Raw genomic sequence first — 20,204 nt, 5'->3', positions numbered from 1 at the left:
TTCGTGAGCTACAGCTCACTTCATCGGATGCATACTGTGGAAACTGCAGAAGACATTATATACACAGAGACCATGAAACAATACCTCCTCCCACCCCACTCTCCTGCTGGTAATAGCTTATCTAAAGTGATCATCAAGTTGGGCCATTTCCAGAAATTCCAGGTATTGTTTCATGGTCTCTGTGTATATAATATCTTCTGCAGTTTCCACAGTATGCATCCGATGAAGCGAGCTGTAGCTCACGAAAGCTCATGCTCAAATAAATTGGTTAGTCTCTAAGGTGCCACAAGTACTCCTTTTCTTTTTAACATTACGCTATCTTTGCAGACACTATTCATACCACATATAGAGTGAGGTGGTTTTGGTTGTGTTTTTAAAGTGCACCACAATTAAGTCCTCAGCAATGCAGTCAGGGGGGCGTTCCCCCACCCCCCTAATATCCTTGCCAGACACAGCCAGCAAAAGCGCTAGCGCTGATGCAGTTATACCAGCAAATATGTTCTGTTGATGGTATAGCTTATTTCTTTTGGGAACTAGTTTAACCTATACCAGCAAAAAAGCCCTCTTTTGCCAATCTGGGCTGTCCCCACACTGGGTGAGTGGGGGGGTTGTTGATATAGTTGTACCAGGATAACTATAATGGCAAACTCCTTCAAATGTAGACAAGACCATACTCTTTGTCCATTGGGGCCTCATCTAAAGGCCACTGAAGTCAACAGGAATGTTCCTTTCCAACATGCAGGAATTCTATTCCATCCTTAGTCCTTGGTCTCCTGGTTTGCTGCAGTGTCACTAAGCCAGCTCCAGTGGCTGACATTTTTTAATTAGATTTTTCTGATTATAGAGCTTCTCCTGCACTGAACTGTATTCTATGTTGAGACATTTTTTTAATCTTTGAGATGCTTAATTATCAGCCTGCCTTTGTGACATCATGATATTTTTGCCCTGAATTTAAGCACTTCATCTGCCTTGCTCCATTATTTTTTAGACTCTCATAAACTGAGAGGACTTATTATGCCAATTAGTTTGGTTTTATCCAACTCAGTAAGTAACAGATGAGCCATCCTAAAGAATGAACATTTGTTTAATCTCCACTGAGGTTTAGATGTGTGCGTATGGTTGGGACTGCAGCCCTCTTTCCTGCTACTCTTCCCACCCCCATGCCCAGCATATCAGGATAGTCTTCATTCAAAGTGGCGAGACATCTGATTAATCCTTTCCCCACCTGTGGCACTACAATTATACTTCATACAAGGTATGGAAAGAGGACATTTTTCTCTAACCAGTAAGGGAAATTCCTTGTAGAAGACATTCTTCAGGCTGGAGGATTGCTCGCATATACCTGCTGGAAGCAGGCAGCAATTCCATGCCTATTCTAAAAGGCTTAAAAGTTAGCAGCTATAATGCTAACACCAACCAAACAGAATGCATGCTCTTCATTTTTAGAGGTGGGTGGTTTCATCCAGGTTGGCGGATGTCTACCTAAGAGAAAATAAACAGTACAAATATATCCGCACTCTCATATGGGACATCCACCAAATAGGAGGACTGCTGGGAAGTAGCAAGCAGTGGAACGACAACAAAGAAAATGAGTTGAAATTAAAAACTTGAGATAACTACATAGTCATCCATTTTATAGATCCCATCCAAAACCTGTTAAAATGGAGTTAAGATTGAGAGTGCCTACCAGTCATTTAACGTGAAATATATTACCTGGATGCTGTTGTTATCCCCAAATCAAGCACTATAAACCCAGGAAATTCAGAGTAAAGGTTAAACCAAAGAGAAATCCAAACATCCTAGGGTTTGGAAACGCACAGTTAGAGCACCCGAACAATTTTAACTTTGCCTTGTTGAAACACCATGCAACAACCTATTATTAGGATTAAAGCATTTCAGTCGTTGTGGTCCCAGATTAGATTCAACTACTTTATAGAGACACATTGGCGTTTTTTCCCCACTCATGGCATGACTACAAGGCACAGTTAAAGAGTTACAGATAGCTAAACAATGGATACCTCAGAGACTTGAGAGACCTGAGAGGCACAGGTTGGGCTAGGCTAGGCTTTTCTTCTAGTGCTTTGTACAAGCACTTTTCAAAGACAGACCCAGAACCCTGAATTCAATCTTTATATAAAGAGCAGAGGTTGAGTTTTAATTACCTTTAGTTACCCTGCCTCAGTGTGTGTAGCTGGCAGGTGAAACTAAGTTACACTGCTGCGGAATACTTGAGAGAAAGCAGCACAATAAAAATGGTAGGCTGGCAAAGCCACATTAGCACTGATGTAGCTCTTCAGAGGCGTAGGTGCTGATACCTCCAGGGCCAACTGGTTGTAGGGAGAATAGCAGGAAAGACACTGTGCTCAGAAAAGCTTTTCCCGGGAGTGAAATGAAAATTAAATGAAAATGAGAAGTTCTCCAAAACCGTTATTTCTTTTAGTAACGAGAGAGGCAGAGGCAGCTGTTTCACACGGGTTGCTGCCTGCATCTCATTGAGGAATACAGAAACTTTAATTGGCACCCAAAAAGTCAGACCAGCTCCCTTCAGAGGACATGGGAAGACATACCAGCAGGCCTCCACAGCGACAGATGCTCTGCATGAAAAAATGCTACGTACTTTACATTGAATTTTCAAAAAATCAGACAATATTTAGATCAGCACTAGATAGTACGGGTTCTAACTTCCTAATGAATCTTTGAAAGCAGATGTCTTCACTTCTCTGTGTCCAACTTAACAGAAAGTATAGCACAGAACAACATTTTTCTATTATAAATGGCTCTCTAAATAGAATGAATCCCTCTTCTCTCTTATTATTTCAGATAATGAAACTTTATTTTTACTTATTCTGTAATAATAAAATGTTATTTCACCTTTACAGTTTTCCTCTCATACAGAACAATGTTCATGAAGTGGCATTTAATGAGCCTTTGGTTTCCAAAGTCCTAGAGAGAAATGTTAATTGGGCCCGTTAGAATCATTTGTAAGCTATAAGATACCAATGAACTCTTTTTACTTCTCTTCAGGGACAATTGTGAAGTTTTATAAAGAAAAAAAATGCCGTAAGTGTAAAAGGTAAAGATTCCTCCCTGTTTTTCAGTAATCTTCTATTCACAGACATGGACAACGAATTAGAACAACAAACAAAAGTAGACAACAAATGAGAAAGCCAAGTGAATTTAGCAGATCCAGTATAACACATGGAGTTTGTAACACCATCTATTACTAAGGTTGCCTGACGCTTCCCATTATAAGACCCTGTTTTCTGTTGTTTATAACTTTGCCAAACTAACTATTTGGGCTGAAATTTTCCATGCTAGATGTGTGCCTGAGGCTGTTATTTATTAATTATTACTTTTGAAAACTTCAGCTAAAATAATTCTGCCATTTCTGAGAACGAGGCTAGGGGAAAAAACATTGTTCTGCCCATTTTCAAAAGTTTTGTCAGCCTTTACATTGAAAATCTCTAGCACCCCCATGCCTTTGAGCAGAGACTTGAAATTTGGAAAGGAGTTGCCTTTGTGTCAGGGACATCTGTTTGGCCATCCTCATGAAAACTGCCTGAATGTGGACAAGTTATAAGTCCTTGAAAAACTGCAATTTGCACATGCCCACTAGAGACTTCTTAGCGTCTAGCACAGGAGTCGGCAACCTTTCAGAAGTGGTGTGCTGAGTCTTCATTTATTCACCCTAATTTAAGGTTTCGTGTGCCGGTAATACATTTTAACGTTTTTAGAAGGTCTCGCTCTATAAGTCTATATTATGTAACTAAACTATTGTTGTATGTAAAGTAAACAAGATTTTTAAAATGTTTAAGAAGCTTCATAAGTTAACATGCAGATCTTATCAGTTTAGTGCCGTGGTTCTTAACCTGGGGTGCACATACCCCCTGGGGGTTCGAGATATGAGAGATTTTTTTAGAAGGTAAATCATCGAAAACACAAGTTAAGCACAGGCACATAAGTACAACTACTTTGTTTCATCAAACCTCTGTATTTATTAACGTTATACATTTTTTAACGATTACTGTAATATACAAAGTTTTTAAGTTTTTAAGCTAATTGTAGTGTAATTTTTGATAAGTGCTGCAGAGCGCTGGGCCCAGGCCAGGAGCAGAGCCCTGGGCTGGCTGCCGGTACCCCAAGCTGGCAGGAGGGCTGAGCAGGACTGGAGGCCTGGACCCTGGCTGGCAGGGGGCCGGGCGGCTGGAACCCCAGACCAGCAGCGAAGTGAGCGGGGCCGGCAGCTGGTACCCCAGGCTGGCAGCAGACTGAGCAGGGCAGATGGCCGGGACCCCGGCTGGTAAGGGACCGGTGGCCGGAACCCCAGACTGTTAGCGGGCTGAGCTGGGTGGCGGACATAACCCCAGACTGGCAGCGGCTCACCTGCTGCCGGTCTAGGGTTCAGCCGGCTCCTGCCAGCCAGGGTCCCAGACACCGGCCCCGTTCAGAGGTTCCGTTCACTCAGGACGGCAGTGGGCTGAGCGGGGCCAGCGGCCAAGACCCTGGCTGGCAAGGGGCCAGCGGCTGGAACTCCAGACCATCAGTGGGCTGAGTGAGGCCAGCGGACAGAACCCCAGACTGGCAGCGGGCTGAGCGGCTCATCCCGCCGCCGGTCTGGGGTTCCGTCCGCCGGCTCCTGCCAGCTGGGGTCCTGGCCGCTGGCCCTGCTCAGCCTGCCGCCAGCCTGGGGTTCCATACACCCAGGCAGCCAGCGGGCTGAGCAGAGCCAGCAGCCGGGACCCCGGCTGGCAGCAGTGTGTCAGTAAAAATCGGTATGCATGCCGCAGGTTGCCGACCCCTCGTCTAGCACCTAAATTCTCCAAAGATTCTGTCTGCACTGGGGATGCTCCATTCTGGTGCTGAGCAAGACTTTCCCTGCAACTGCACCTCTGGGCTGCTGTGAGCCATGCCAGATCCTGATCCTGGTACCTGAACTAGAAGCAGGGAACCTGTCTCCTGTGCTCTCAGGATATGCCTACAGGGATAAAAAAACCTGCAGCTGGCCCGCGTCAGCTGTCTTGGTCTCATGGGGCTCATGGTCTAGGGCTGAAAACTTGCTGTGTAGATGTTTGAGCTCGAGCTGGAGCCTGAGCTCCGGGACTCTGTGGGGGTGGAAGGTCCCAGAGCCCAGGCTCCAGCCCAAGCCCAAATGTCCACACCACAATTTTTAGCCCCACATTCTGAGTCCCACAAGCCCGAGTCAGCCAACCTCAGTCAGCCAAAGTCTTTTATCCCTGTGTAGACTTTCCCTCAATGACATCCCCTTCCCCGCCCTGCTGGGCTCAGGCAATAAGGAAGAAGCTGCCTGATTTGCATGTGAAGGAGAGAAGAGCCAGACCTGCCAGTGGGAATAGAGGTGGGAGCAGATTTAAACAGGGATCCTTGGGGTGGAGGGAAGACTGGGACTGGAAGAGGGAAACCGGGACTGGTAGCTGGGGTGGGTAGGAGACTGGGACTTGCACTGGAACCTGGGGTGAGGGGGACGGGGGGGGATGGGGGGGGGAGACTGGGAGTTGAGGGGAGAGATTGCGGCTGGCTGGTCAAACAGACTGGGACAAGGAGCCATAGATTGGACACTGAGACTGGATGAGGAACCTGGGGAGGGAGACCGGGACAACAGGCAACCTTAGCAGTGGCATTTCCTAACTTTTATGTGCTTGACTTTGCAAACTTAATAGTGTTCTTTGAATGTAGGGGGACTTTTTTTCAGTGTGTAATGATAACTAGGCAGATTAATATTTCAGCTCTTAAGGCTACTCTGACAATAACAGTAGTTTTCAGTATAAATTTGACACACATAACGAGTCTGCCCCTGAAGGGACACATGAGAGATAATGTACTTTAAAGGATCAGCAAAAAGAACAGGAGTACTTGTGGCACCTTAGAGACTAACAAATTTATTAGAGCATAAGCTTTCATGGGCTACAGCCCACTTCATCGGATGCATAGAATGGAACGTATAGTAAGAAGATATATATACATACAGATAAGTTGGAAGTTGCCATACACACTGTGAGAGGCTAATTAGTTAAGATGAGCTATTATCAGCAGGAGAAAAAAACTTTTGTAGTGATAATCAAGATGGCCCGTTTAGACAGTTGACAAGAAGGTGTGAGGATACTTAACTTAGGGAAATAGATTTAAAGGATCAGATAATTTGCATTTAGAGTACCATGGGATCCAGGCCTTTTCACAGTGCGGCTATTAGCAGTCTCTTTCAAATGCCAGATCCCTGTCCATGCGTCATGCCAAAGTTTTTAATAGACTCAATCTTTGTTAACTTTAAGTTTTTAACAAAACAGGGGGAGCCAATGCAGAATATAGGACCTGCACCAGGCCCTTGGCTCCCCCAGCTCACAGTGTCTTGCCAAATTCATAACCTTTGCAAGGGTCCTGGCTCCTCCTATTGCTGCAAAGATTTGCAGAGTCCCCAGCTCCTTTGGCTTCCCCTTAATCTGTAGAATTTGGGGGCTCTAAAAGTTCCTCAGGACTCTAGATCCTTTGCTTTATGATGCTCTGTGATGCTTAAGAGCAATCCCCAGGGTTCCTTTTTCTTCTTCTTCACATCTTGCCCTGAACTCGTTTCTAAAAGTGTTCTTCAGGTTGTATAGATTACACAACATGCCTCTTGGACCATGCAGATGCTAGACAGTGCCCTTTCTGCCAGGTGGGTCCTTAGTAAGTCTTTATAAAGAGTTACTAAATAACAAGGCAGATTTTTGTAAATGTATCCTTTTAAAACTGTGATTGCTCTTCAAGTATTTTATGCACCAAATCTTTTAGCTAAAGTGACCCAGTAGGTAAGACACTTGATAGAATATTTTAAAAAGTGTAATTGTAAAGCACTGATAACTTTAAAATATTATGAGTACCTGTCTTCAAACTTTCCAGAAAACAAGCACATTAGTACTTTCCCCTGTGTAAAGTATTTAAGGGAGTAAACATCATGTTCATCTCAGAACTTTGGGTGCAGCTTTGGTAAAGGAGCTGCTACTCAGTGGCTCTATAGTCAGAGTGATTTTTAAAGACCTAGAACTCAAAATCAGCTTGGCCAATTTCATTGTCATTTCGCAGGAAACAATTGTTGCTTCCCACTGTTCAATGAAACTATTGCTACAAACAAATAAGTACTGTAATTGCTAGACAAACAAGTCAAATATGCAAGTTAGAATCCTGTTCCTTTAGTTCTAGAAACGAGAATACAGGTCCCTACTACTTGAGCTAAGAGGAAGCCTCTATTACAGAGGTAGGTTACAGAAGGATCTTTATGTTCTCTCACAGCTGCAGCCCGCCACCTAATGCACATTCAGACACTATAATCTAACAAATGATAATATTTTTGCTTAATTACAACCTCTTTACTGCAAAGATTCCCTATGCAGGAATTGTCAAGGAGCTGTAACAAGGTAAACAGCTTGAAGGGGCAACAATAAGTTATATTTTAGTTAGAGTTGCACAAAAATGTTAGATAGAGATCAAAATTCTAAATCACGGTACTATTTTTATGTCCTGAAATCTAAGCAGATTGATTTATTTTCTTCAAACTTTTCAGAAATGTTTTCATTAGCTTTCAGAGTAAATATAGTAATTATAATTATGTAATTCAGATGTTCTTGAAAAGCCTGAAAAGCATCTTCCCTATTTTGCTCAATATCAAAGAAATCTATTGATAAACTTGTATTCCTCGTCTTGGATGGGGACAGTGGGATTCTTAATTTGGAACTCTTGTCAATATCTTGTTTTGTGACTATAGTGGCACTTTTACAAGATTTCTCATCTGTACCCAAAAAATCTCTGAAATCCAGCTTCTCCTTGAAGAAAACGTGAGCTCCAGATTTGTTTCCTTGGGAAAGCATAATTTAGTGCTCATCCACTATCTAAAATAAACCATTATGAAACTCACTTGGCTAACTACAGTACAATATTTCTAGCTTGAACAATTTGAGGACTTAGTTCAATCTAACGCACTAATTCTCCATGTAGAGATCGTTCTTCTACCCTATACACCATGTCCTCTAAAAACAGAAACATTCCAGTGCAGAACAACAAGATTCACTGGGAAAAAATGTCCCCTGTGTATTATCTCACAAAGCCAATTGACTTGGCTCATATGTTTTCCTCTTCCTGAAGAGATTTTTAAATCACTCATTGATAAGAAACGTTTCAGAGTAACAGCCGTGTTAGTCTGTATTCGCAAAAAGAAAAGGAGTACTTGTGGCACCTTAGAGACTAACCAATTTGTGAGCTGTAGCTCACGAAAGCTCATGCTCAAATAAATTGGTTAGTCTCTAAGGTGCCACAAGTACTCCTTTTCTTATTGATAAGAAAGTGCAGTTAATCTCCCGTCAATGGCTTAATCTAAGGACTACCGTGAAAAATGAAAAAGCCATAAAACCCATGCAGTTTATACTATCTCTGCAAGATACTAAATTTAGTGTGAGAGTTTCATACCCTACTCCTGAGCAGACACACATGGACTTGCAGCATTATTTATTTCTCATAAAATCAGAAATATCTGTGGTCTCCCCTAAATCTTATAAGCAACCATCTTGTTTTATCATCAAAACAGAATGAGATGGTTTTGGGAAAAGAAAGACACCTGGCAGATTGCCATCTCTACTCCTCCAGAACATTTCTATGCTCTGAATTCACTGTAAAGACAGTTTTCCTCCAGCTGTCACTGTAGCACACATTTTCCTATCATTTTCAGAGATGAATCTATTATTTCTTATTCTTATTATTTCAAAGTCCTCTAGAAACTATATCCTAATGTCCTCCATGAATCAGTCTTTTAAACAAGACACATTTCCAAAGAAGAAGCAACATGCAGATAGTATCCCTTTCATGTTGGTAGGTTGACAAGCTTCTTTGCCCAACTCAGCAAGGCACTTAGGCATGTGAGTAACTTTAAGCACATGCATAGTCCCATAAAGTTCAATGCAGCTGGAGGGCCTTCAAGAAGAAAGTGACATGGTCTGATCAACAGGCAAGGAATGCTATTACCATTATTGGTATTACACTAGTGCTTAGAGCCCCAACTCAGATCAGGGCCCCATTGTGTTCGGCTACGTACAGACAGGAAGAGGCAGTCCCTGCCCTATGCTGTTTACAATCTAAACAGACCGGGGGAGGGGGGGGCGGGGGGGCAGGGAAGAGAGGCACAGATAGCATGTCTATACTGCATTGTAAACCCAGGTCAATGGGATTTGAGCTTGTGAACTTGGTGTTTCCAAGCCCATGCTTGAGCGTCCACACTGCACGGTAAATCTGGGCTTACAATTACTGGATCTGGGTCTCTCAGCCATGCTAACATATCCATACTACACTATGCAGACCTTCTGATTCAGCTCTCAGGCTTGAGCTGCATCCACACTGCCAAATGACAGGGAGACTCAGGCTCTGATCCACCTCCCCAGCAGGGTCCTAGGACTCACTTCAGACTGATTTGTGTGTGGATGGAAGAGGGGTTTGGACTCAAACCTGAGTAAGAGCCTGGGCTTAGTGTGCAGTGTACACACAGCTAAAGAGATGAAGTGACTCGCCAAAGATGAAAGTGTAATATAGTAGAACCTCAGAGTTACGAACACCTCAGGATTGGAGGTCGTTTGTAACTCTGAAATGTTCATAACTTTGAACAAAACATTATGCTTGTTCTTTCAAAAGTTTACAACTGAACATTGACTTAATATGGCTTTGAAACTTTACTATGCAGAAGAAAAATGCTGCTTTTAACCATCTTAATTTAAATGAAACAAGTACAGAAACAGTTTTCTTACCCTGTCAAATCTTTTTTTAAACTTTCCCTTTATTTTTTTAGTAGTTTACTTTTAACGCAGTACTGTTCTGTACAGTATTTGCTTCTGGGTCTCTGCTGCCTGACTGCATACTTCTGGTTCCAAATGAGGCGTGTGGTTGACTGGTCAGTTCATAACTCTGGTGTTTGTAACTCTGAGATTCTAGTGTACTGGCCGACAGTACAATACCACCCTACTCTGACTGTGAAGTATGTGATGGTGGTGGTGGAGGAGAGGGTGCAGGAGAAGCCAAAGAGCCATCATTCTATTCACCTCTCGGGGCTGTCAAGGCACTCTGCACAGCCAGTATGTGGTCAGGACTCATTGCCTTCTGAGCATCGCCAGCTGGAGATGACTGGAGCCAGGAGAAAATTCGTTCTCAGTGCAGTCTTGTCCTCTGCCAAGCCTGTACAAATTTCAGAGAAAATACTCTCTGGATTTGAAGCTAGTCCTGTCCAGTACACAGAGGAGTGCGGAGAGGGCACATCCTCTGAAATGGGGACCCAGCTGGAGGCTTAGGTCTTGACCCAAAGCCCACTGAAATCAATGGGAGTCTTTCCATTGACTTCCATTAGCTCTGGATAAAGCCCACAGAGCATTCCCGAGTATTTTTAAATGATTATTTTTAGGTGGAGAACAAAATGAATCTGGTTTCAATTGTGATGCCAGATATCATTGATTTATCCAGACAAGCACCAAAGGTGAAAGGGCAGATGCTTGGACACACTTGACCTCTACTCCTCTATAGCCTCAACATCACCTACATTCATGTTTTCTCCAGAGAAGTTCTCCACCCAAATGGCTGAGCTACCACCTCCTTTCTGGCTGTGGGGCCATTGTGGGTCTCCAGCAGAAACTATCCAAGGCCACCACTGCTTTGCTGATAGTGGAGGGAGCAGATGAATAAATGAGAGTATATGCTATGTGAAGAAAAAGTACTTCCAGAAGTAAGAGAGCTGTTCTAGGATAAACACCTGTCTGAAGTTTTATTTCTAAATGTCAATCTTTTCCAAAGCCTGGGCATTTGAATCCATGCTACGTGGCAAAATTCAAATAGGTCACTTTCCTGCCAGGCAGGAACAGAACGAGGCAGCTGAGGAGGAATGGATGACGAAAGGCTCCCAAAGAGAGTGGAGATGCTTCAGTTCAACTGATTGTCTTTCCTGCCTACTGCTGCTGTTGATCCTGCACTTTGTGATGTGCACAGCATGTTTCAGAATATGTCTTAACCAGCCAGGAATGTAATGGCAGGGGCAGACATGGGCCAAGTTTAGTCAAATTTCTCTGTACTCTATAAAGGCAGAAAATCGATATATTAGTATTTCTACAGTGTAATGGGTGTGCACACTGCCGTACAAACATATGCTGATATAAAAAGGCAAGCTCCCCATCATCAAGAGCCTTCAATCTAAGTGATACAAATGAGGGTGATGGAACGTCTCTCCAAAAGCAGATGAAACATCTGTTCAAAACTCTGCTGTAAAAAAAAAAAAAATAAAAAATCTACTGTGTCTCACATTCTGGCCCTGTTCAGCCCCTCATCAAATATCTTCACTGGATTCCTGTTGCATCCTGTATCAAAATTCAAGCTCATTTTGCATCTCACAGTTTATCTCCTTTCTACCTCCTCCTGCTCTCTCACATACCTTCTTTGCACAACCGTTTCAGATATTGGTGGTTGCATGACTTTTGCCATCGTGATGGCAGCTACACTGGCAAAATAAAATAAGGACTCCTGCTACAACAAGTAAACCTCCCATTTGTGCAATCTGGATAGAAATGCTTACACACTTTATCTACTTTGTACAAATGTAAGGTAGTCACTGAGAGTGTTCCTTTGCTAGGATCCACAGGATGGTTTCACTGTACAAACCATGAAATATCAAGTCTCTAAATTACAATACTGCTCACCTCTCCATGGAACAAAAAATATTTATGAGAAGGTGCTGATGGGAATATCTGAGGTATAACTGGTCATAACCAATTTTGAAGTAGCTTATCAGGAATGGATAGCAGAATGTCACAGATGGTTGCCAGAATTAAAGCTCAGAATTTCAACATACCCATTACTGAGACATCATATTCTATCAGCAGAGTTGCTTCCTGTCCACACTGTTTCAGTATACTCATGGCTTCAGCATGTGACGTTCCAAGGAGTCGAATTCCATCAACACTCAGCAACCTGTCACCAGGTTTGATTGTGCCCTCTCTGAAGAGAAATTAAAGGAACAGTCCTTATTAATTTAATATCAGGTAGTTTAGAGATAATAGCCACTTATGCAAAGCAATTCACTCACGTCCCTTTTGACATCTATCCCACTTGACTTTACTCTGAATATTTACTTTGACAGTAAAAAGGTTCAAGGGTCATTGTGAAAAGGAAATGGCTTTAATCGGAAAATCAGTGATGGGAAAAACTACCCATCACTAAATAATCAAGTCATAGTGGACTGCTATTAGGTATTGTTTTTTTATAATATGCTCTCTCTCTCTCTCTATCTATCTCTCTCACTCTCTCTCACACACACACACTCATGAAAAAGCAGATTGCTAACTGTAAGGGATCACCTCCTGATTTTCATCCCTCAACACCATTTGGACAGTTCTCTTCTTCCCCGCTTGCTATCTGAAAGAAAATTGGCTAGCAATGCCATGTACTCTCGTAGGCATATATCACAACATATCCTGAATTATAAGAGGAAATGAAAGTATTCCTATTCTTAACCCAGGTTTCAGAGAAAAGGGCAGGGAGGGAGAGAAACAGAAAAAAAAAGATGACGGATCTCTTGAACTTTTGTTATTTATTAATTTTAGCCAGAGACAAAATTTCTAAGCATAAGCCAGAGAACTCAGCATCCTTTAAAGAAACTGTGCGTTTAGTTCCTTTAGTGTTTTAAGGACACCAGTGCCATTTCTGAAAATGTAACTGACATATAGAATCACTCATCAAAATAGCTTTTTTCTCCTTTTTTTACAGACATGGGATTTATATATATGTATATACCGAGAGAGAGAGAGAAAATATGCTAATAGGGCCACATCCTAAACTCCTTACTCAGGACTGACTGAGTGGGAGAGTGGGAGTTAAGCCTTGGAAAGGACTGAGCATGAATGCAGGTCAGGATTGGCTCTAATGTTTGCCCAGAAAAAAAACCCACACATCTAGATCATTTGTTTCTGTAGTGCAAGAGAAATACATTTTGAAATACAGTGTGGAATTAAACTGTACATTAAGGTTGCACTATGCATCAAAAGGTTGTTTGAAAGCTGTGAAGAGCATGCGATAATCCCATCATAGCATTTTTTTAGGATTTCTAATTCATCTCTCTCTTTATGTATATATATTTTAAGTGTGTGACAGGCAATTCTGAAACAAGCAGCTTAGTCTCTTAATTAAAATTCATGCTATGTTATCATGCGCCAACTTCCTATGGTTGCCTATTGTTATTACAATGAAATGCATAATTTTTTAATTTCAAAGGATTGGTTTTGAATGTGTCTATTGTACTCCACAGATGTCTGCCTTAACTTCTGCCCCAGACAATCTAACCTTTCTCTCTTTCTCTTGCTACAGAGGAAAATGAATTGTACCTGTCAGCAGGTCCTCCAGGTCTAACACATGTTATTACAACAGGACGAGATTTATTTCTGTCATCATGTGCTCCACCTAGAAAAGGGAATAAAACACCCTCGTACTTTTTTTTTTTTTTAAATGAAAACTCATTTCCAAAATACAATTCCAAAGGTTTGCAGCATGCACACTTACAGACTGGTTAGAAAAGCAAGAATGATTAAGCCACTGAAATACACCTACATAGCTGCATATGTGGATTGTGCTATGCTAGTTTAGAATACAGGTGATTCCTACTCTACTGCTCCTTTAGAATTGGATTTGTTAAATGGGGATATTAATTTCTTAACCCCTCCACCCCCAAATTCATTCCTTTTTTGTTCTCAGTACACCCTCTTTACGCCAACATTAGCACTAGGTATCCTGGATACTTCGCTGTACCAGGGAGGGGAAAATCTGTACTTAGAAGAGCACAACAATGACCACTGGGAGACCCTACGCATTGAAAAAGACCCAGGACACTGCTTTCCCTGAAGTTAGGGTTCTGTTACAGGTTCCATGGCCTGCAATGTACAGGAGGACAGACTAGTAGATCATGATGGCCCCTTCGGACATTGAAGTCTATGAGCTAATAAACTCCTACAATTTACCATAGGAGTGTCATTGTCTAAAAGCTGCATAAAAATTTTCTGTTCTCTAATTCAGCGTGAAGACTCTCATTCTACTATAGAGACTGGGGATGTTTCTCAACTATAAATCAAATTTTAATAGCTAGCTTATACAAATAGTGTATAAGATATCTCCTTTAAGAGCCCTGATCCCATTGCAAATGGCAAACTTCCTATTTACTTCACTGGGACCAGGATTTGGCCTTGTGCGACCCAAAGTCAGGTATGTTATTGGCATAGTGGATTCATTACTATTGCTCCATAAATAAAAATGTATACCAGTTCATAAACACAGTACATTAAGTACAGAAGAAATCATGCATTAATCACACAGGATTTACAAACCGTAGACAACAAATCTTGAAATATGATTGCATGGTATCATAAAAACTTATTGCTATTTTGCTTGTGTTCATCTAGAAATTCAGATTATTCATGTTTAGGGATAACTTACCTCGTATTACAAACCCAAAAGTGTTCCCTTCTTTATGTAAAGTAACTTCCACCGTTCTAAATATGACACCCGATCCTTGTACAGCTGAAAGATTTAAAAGAAAAGCTTTGTCTAATTATACTCATAGCTCTGCACTGCTTCCAAGCAAGCTCTTACATTTCTGATCATACAACTGGAAGAATTCAACTACAAAAGATAGTGTTTAAAAGCTGTAATTTAACTATTTTAACTTACTGAGAACATTGTAGATCAGATCTTTAGCTAGTATAAACTGGCATAGACCCACTGAGTTCAATGGAGAGCGATTCCACCTGACAGCCACTGAGGGATCTGGCTCTCCGTGTTTGAAGGTCTACATTGCCCACTCCTTTTAGCAGTGTGTAGAGTACATATACTACACACCCGCCTAGCACAGGTATAAATAGCAGTGTAGATGGGGAGGTACTGCCTAGGCAAGCAGATAAGGACATGCCTGAACCCTGTAGGTATGCACCCTACTTGGTCAGGCAGTGCTTCTCAGCTGCTTCCACCCCCCAAACTCTTCCCCCCGTCCCGCCCCATACACTGCTATTTTTTGCAGTGTAATGTCCTGCTGCCTCTCCACTGCTGGAGTCCTTCTCTATTGCAGGAAAAGGGTCCAGCAGTTCCTTGTGGCAGGGAAAGGCTCCAGCAGCCGGGAGCTAGCTGTCAGAGCCTTTCCCCACGGCAGTGAAAGACTCCAGCAGCAGGGAAAACCTCTGGCAGGGCAGAGGCAATGGAAAGGCTCTGGCAGTTCCCCACTGATGAACCTGTCCTCACTTCCTCACCCCAGACAGAGCCTTTCACTGATGCGTGCATCTACACACCATAGCATGGACACAGCCTGCTTTTCACTACACTGTGTTATTATACATGCCCTACTTGCCATGCCAGGGGTGTGCACTGAGGGACAAAGATATCAAGTCAATTGCTTGAGGTCAGTTAAAGAGTCAGTTGCTCAACCCAGAACCCGTCACTCTTGTTGCTCAAAAGGTATAATCAAGATTTTTAGGATACAAATCTCACCAACATTAAGCTTATTTTTTTGACACTGCAAAATCAGTTGTTTCCAGAGGCCTGTTGAAATCAGTTGAAAGGGCTGGTGCATAAACCAAGATGGTTAGGGACAATAAGCCATTGTATGAAAGTCGAAGATGTTGTTGTTAAGAAACAAAAAGCCATTTACATTTAATTGCTAATAGAAAAAACTTTGGAAGAAGTGGGGAATTCACTGTTTCCAAAAAACGCAAAAATCAACAGGAGGAACATTTGCAAGTTTCTACCAGGGTCTTACAAACAAGGGAGCACACAAGGAATTAAAAAATTACTTAACAGCATTGTTCCATGTTGGACTTGCAATTCGCATTGCTGCAGTGTAAATAGTTAAAAGGTCAGGATGCTGTTAATAAAGGCCATACTAAAGGTCTCTGTGGACAGAGGGGACAAAATTCTGGTGCATCCACGAAATACAGAGAGGGGTCCCTCACCTACATATTGGGTTCTGTGCAAAATGGAAGGTGTGGACAGGAATAATGGGAGTACCATTCTCTGCAGCACTGACCCCGTCACAAGGATTCTGTGAGTAAATTAATGCTTACTCCATCATTACTACTCCACTGGGGGGTGCCCCCACAGTCTGAAACCACAACTACCCCATCTCCCCCAGTAGTGCAGTTTCAGTATGCTGGGGGGATGACAAGGTCTGCAAAGCATAAGTTGATATACAGAAATATTCCTACTATATTACAAGGCATAGAACATATAACATTCAGTGGATGTCTACAGGGATAGCTAGGATGCTATTATTTAGTCTCGTTACCAGCTACATTTGCACAAAGAGGTCAGAAATTCTGAAAACTTAAATGAATGGTTATGGTTACCACTATAACATAGCATGACAGACACACATTTCAACTGACCAACATATACCAACAGTGCCTAAACTAGAAATTAGATTTGGTTAGCTTCAAAAGACAAAAAATGCTAGTAAAATAACCACATGCACTGCTTAATTTATTTAATTCAAATATCCTAATTCGGAACACGAAGTTCAGTTATCCTCAACAACCACTAATCAAATTCAAAATTCAAATTCAAAGCACATTAAGGAAGCTGCCAAAAGTTCATAAAAAAATACTTCAATAATGAGAGTTAATTACCAGCAGCTAGAACACAATGGGGTTCATTAACCCTTGCCCCTTGAGGCACCATAATGCATCAGGAATGTAGAGAGATCAATGGGATGCTCTGCTTCCAGTATGCTGCAACCCTTTGTTCAGGCAGAAAAGTCCTAGCAAGCTGGTTCTGCAGGTCTTCCTGCCTTTTCTTGCCCAGCATCCGTGAAAACAGACCTTTCCTACCTGATGGGTGATATGAGGGAGCACCTACTTTTCGTAGTCGGCTGTCAGAGCTTCAGCCGCTAGCCTTATGCCAGCCAGCTGCCACTAACAGTCCCTCCAATTCCAGTCCCCACCGTTCCATCTCATCATCACTCCAACTACCACTACCCACCCGATTCCTCCCAACTGCCACTAATTCTCTCCCTCTCTCACACACAGACCTTAAAAAAACTGGGGATGGATGGGCTAAGGAAAGAGGGAAGGAAGATGTTAAGTAGGTCTGCACGTACTTTTTTTCATAACACCACCCAAATTAGGTAAAGTCAGCTAGCTTTGGGTGTCAACATGAACTTGAATCTTGGAGTCCATTTTGGACAGCTTGAGGTCCTCCATTCACTCACTCAACCACACAGCTCCCAGCACATCCCCCCGTCTGCTTAAAACAACTCTCCATGCCTGATGTCTTCAGGGGGCAGGTGATCTGCTGGCCAGCTCTCTCCCTCACTCTTAGACTCACCCTTTCCCCCATGACTAAACTCTTTAGGGAGGGACCATCTGGTCCACATCATCCCTCTTGCCTCTTCTGTAGTTTGCCTATTATACCAGTGCAACCTAACATACCTCTGAGCCTCAATCTGAGGTAGAGGTCAGTGAAGTGGCAGAGACACAAAGAACAGCAATGTTTGTACACTGAGAGGCAGGCAGGTCTCCTATCACCCAGAAAATCCTTATCATGAATCTGTTGAGGGTTTGGACTTGAAGAGGACAGGAGGGGGAAAGGAGTGAGTTGGCAGTCCCTGACGATGTTATGGGGTGAGCAGGTCACTACTCAATCATGACCCCAGAAGTCACAAAGGTAAGGTATTCAGCAGAGAGGATTTTGTGGGGCTATATGCATGGAAGGAGACTGCATCTTAAAAGGAGGAAGGCAGGGGCACTGGTAAAACTAATGGGCGCTATTATCTTCTTGAGATATCTTACCGCTAAAACAAAAAGATGGAGAGGAACTGAAGACAGAAGTACAGGGGCAACAGGAAACAAAAGTGGAGGTTCGAGTTCCTGTTCTCTTCCCCCACCCTACTCCATAGCTGTCTTGCCTCTGAATATATCAGATGTATTTCCCAATACCCTCAGTTAATGGTCATCTCCAAAGTTATGGGGAAGCAGTGAATAAGAAGTAGGTACAAACTGTTTACGTTGTCTGTATTTGAAAGCTGACTTTCAATGCGACTTGTGCTCCTCAGCCATTTAGGCAATTTTGAAAATCCACACTACATAATCATTTGATTTGACCATTTCTGCACTCTGCAATAATTGTAGTGGAAACACACATTTTTAAAACCTCTTATTGAAAATGTACGTTCTGTTATTCTTTGTGTAAGATGATTTCAGTTTACGCGTCCATTACTTACAGACTGGAGGGAGCTCATACTCCACTTCAAGAACAACCCTCTCGCCAACGTTCTTGAGGAGGCTGATGATTTCGTCATGGCGAAATTTTGTCAGGTTGATTCCATTCACAGATTTGATGTAGTCTCCCACATCCAGCTGGTCACTTCTGCAACAGACACATGTTATCTTCCATAAACTTGTATGCCATGTTGCCAGATTAGCAGACTTGCTTTCAATTACATTTTTAGTGTTGATAAAAATGAATCTTGCCACACAACTAAATTCAACCAAGCAAAACCCTTCTTGTGCTGATTTTCCAAATAGCAGAGTGACATTTCAAGAATTTAATCTAATATAATACATAAAATATATACAAAGAAGAGAAGTATTAGAGTCTTAAATTTTGATGTAGGAAATCAGGAATGCATAACCATGCCAGTTACAGTACTCAGCTATACCTGGGATGATTTCTCTTCCTTCATGTGCTCTTTTAACCTCCCTCCCCCGCCCCCCCCCCACACACCACCCGCCACCTCTCTCTGCTTGGGCTACTGCCAGAAGTATTTTCTGGACAAGTTATTGCCTCCACAGCCAACATCACAACTACAGCAGGTAAGCCAGAGCCCATCGGCACATATTCTGCTCAGTTACTTGGAATGATTTGCCTTAAACTGGGTCTCTCCAGCTGCATCTCCCCCCAGTTACAACTTGTTCCGCTTTCTCTGTAGCCAGTGAACTATGGTGTTTTTTTTAAAAAAATCTTCAATAAACAGGTCATCAACAGTCGTTTGAAACTATAATACCACCTTATCTGAGCTTTTCAACTATATTTTTTCCTTAACATTATATATAATGTGTTTTTGTAGGTTTTATTCGAGGACAACAATTCATTAAATTTAAACCATTTATAAGAAATTAAATTATTCTTGAAATGATGCATCATCAGTATTTCTGGCTTTTTATCAGAGCAGCCTTGAGGGACGCAATGGTTCAACTACTACTGAAATGTTTCTTATATGCTTCTCTGCTCTGATGTGCTGCCTTACAGATGCTGGTAGTCACTTATTTATTAGTGACCTTTTTGATGTGGTATGTATTTTTTTGAAGCAATCACATCTTATAATGTATTTTGTGGCTTGAGATGTGGTTACCTAGCAGCGATTCCTCCTTGACGAAGGTTAGATACTCTTGGTTTCCCATCCTTGTCAATTCCACCCGATACCGTAAGCCCTAGGGTGGTGCCTTCTTTTTTCATTAATTCAACTATTGTTGAGCCCTTGAATTCCTCTGTTGAAAGAAAATTATTGGCATTATTAAAATTTAAATAGTATCACAGATGTTGCTATTTTTTTTAAAAACTATTTCACCTACCTCCCAAGGAAGTAATTTTGTATTTTAATAGTGAAAAATGTGTATATCTGCCTGCTTTTTATATTACAATTCACAGGCTTGGGCCACAGGGCTCTATGTATAGATAAATCTGATGTAGATATTCCATAACAGGTTATTAAAAAATGCACCAATAGGCTAGTATACTCCAGACCGATAAATACAAAGTGTGCCAAGGCTTACATAAAAGGTAATTTTTCTGTATTCTATTTCACATTCTCAAATCACTTTCTTTTCTTTGATTTCTCTTTCTAAAACCAAGGTTTAAATTATACACTTTTGTTGGATAACAAATTGCTGGGATAAAATAAATAGCGAGCAAATGATGTAACTGAATTTTGGATCCAGACTAATTTTGAGGCCATTACTATATGTCAATGCTAACCAGAATAATCAGGCATAATAAGATTTCAGGAAGAAATAAAATGTATCAGGTCCAATCAGTTCTCTCTCTAAGGTAAACAGAGTTCCACTTTCATCTACGGATGAAAGGTGTTTCTTAAATGCTATTCTAACTGTTATTAATGTAAGATCCAGTTCTGTCAGCTTTATATTGAGTATCACCTTTCTCTACAAATA

General features: G+C 41.8%; 1 protein-coding gene across 9 annotated transcripts in view; it reads right to left on the bottom strand.

Moving 5' to 3' along the window:
• The window catches only part of GRIP1 (glutamate receptor interacting protein 1), a 550,719-nt gene that overhangs the window by 99,016 nt on the left and 431,499 nt on the right, over window positions 1-20,204 (bottom strand). For all 9 annotated transcript variants that reach the window (XM_073327851.1, XM_073327853.1, XM_073327855.1 and 6 more), the window contains 5 exons: window positions 19,388-19,523; window positions 18,257-18,402; window positions 14,488-14,571; window positions 13,386-13,461; window positions 11,858-12,003 (listed from right to left, as the gene is read on the bottom strand). In XM_073327851.1, the coding sequence (XP_073183952.1) occupies window positions 11,858-12,003; window positions 13,386-13,461; window positions 14,488-14,571; window positions 18,257-18,402; window positions 19,388-19,523 (588 nt within the window). The remainder of the gene's footprint in view (window positions 1-11,857; window positions 12,004-13,385; window positions 13,462-14,487; window positions 14,572-18,256; window positions 18,403-19,387; window positions 19,524-20,204) is intronic.

This window comes from Lepidochelys kempii, chromosome 1, assembly GCF_965140265.1.
Source record: "Lepidochelys kempii isolate rLepKem1 chromosome 1, rLepKem1.hap2, whole genome shotgun sequence".
NCBI lineage: Eukaryota > Metazoa > Chordata > Testudines > Cheloniidae > Lepidochelys > Lepidochelys kempii.
The sequence above is the reverse complement of the archived record's forward strand: the minus strand, read 5'-3'. Positions and strand labels throughout refer to the sequence as shown.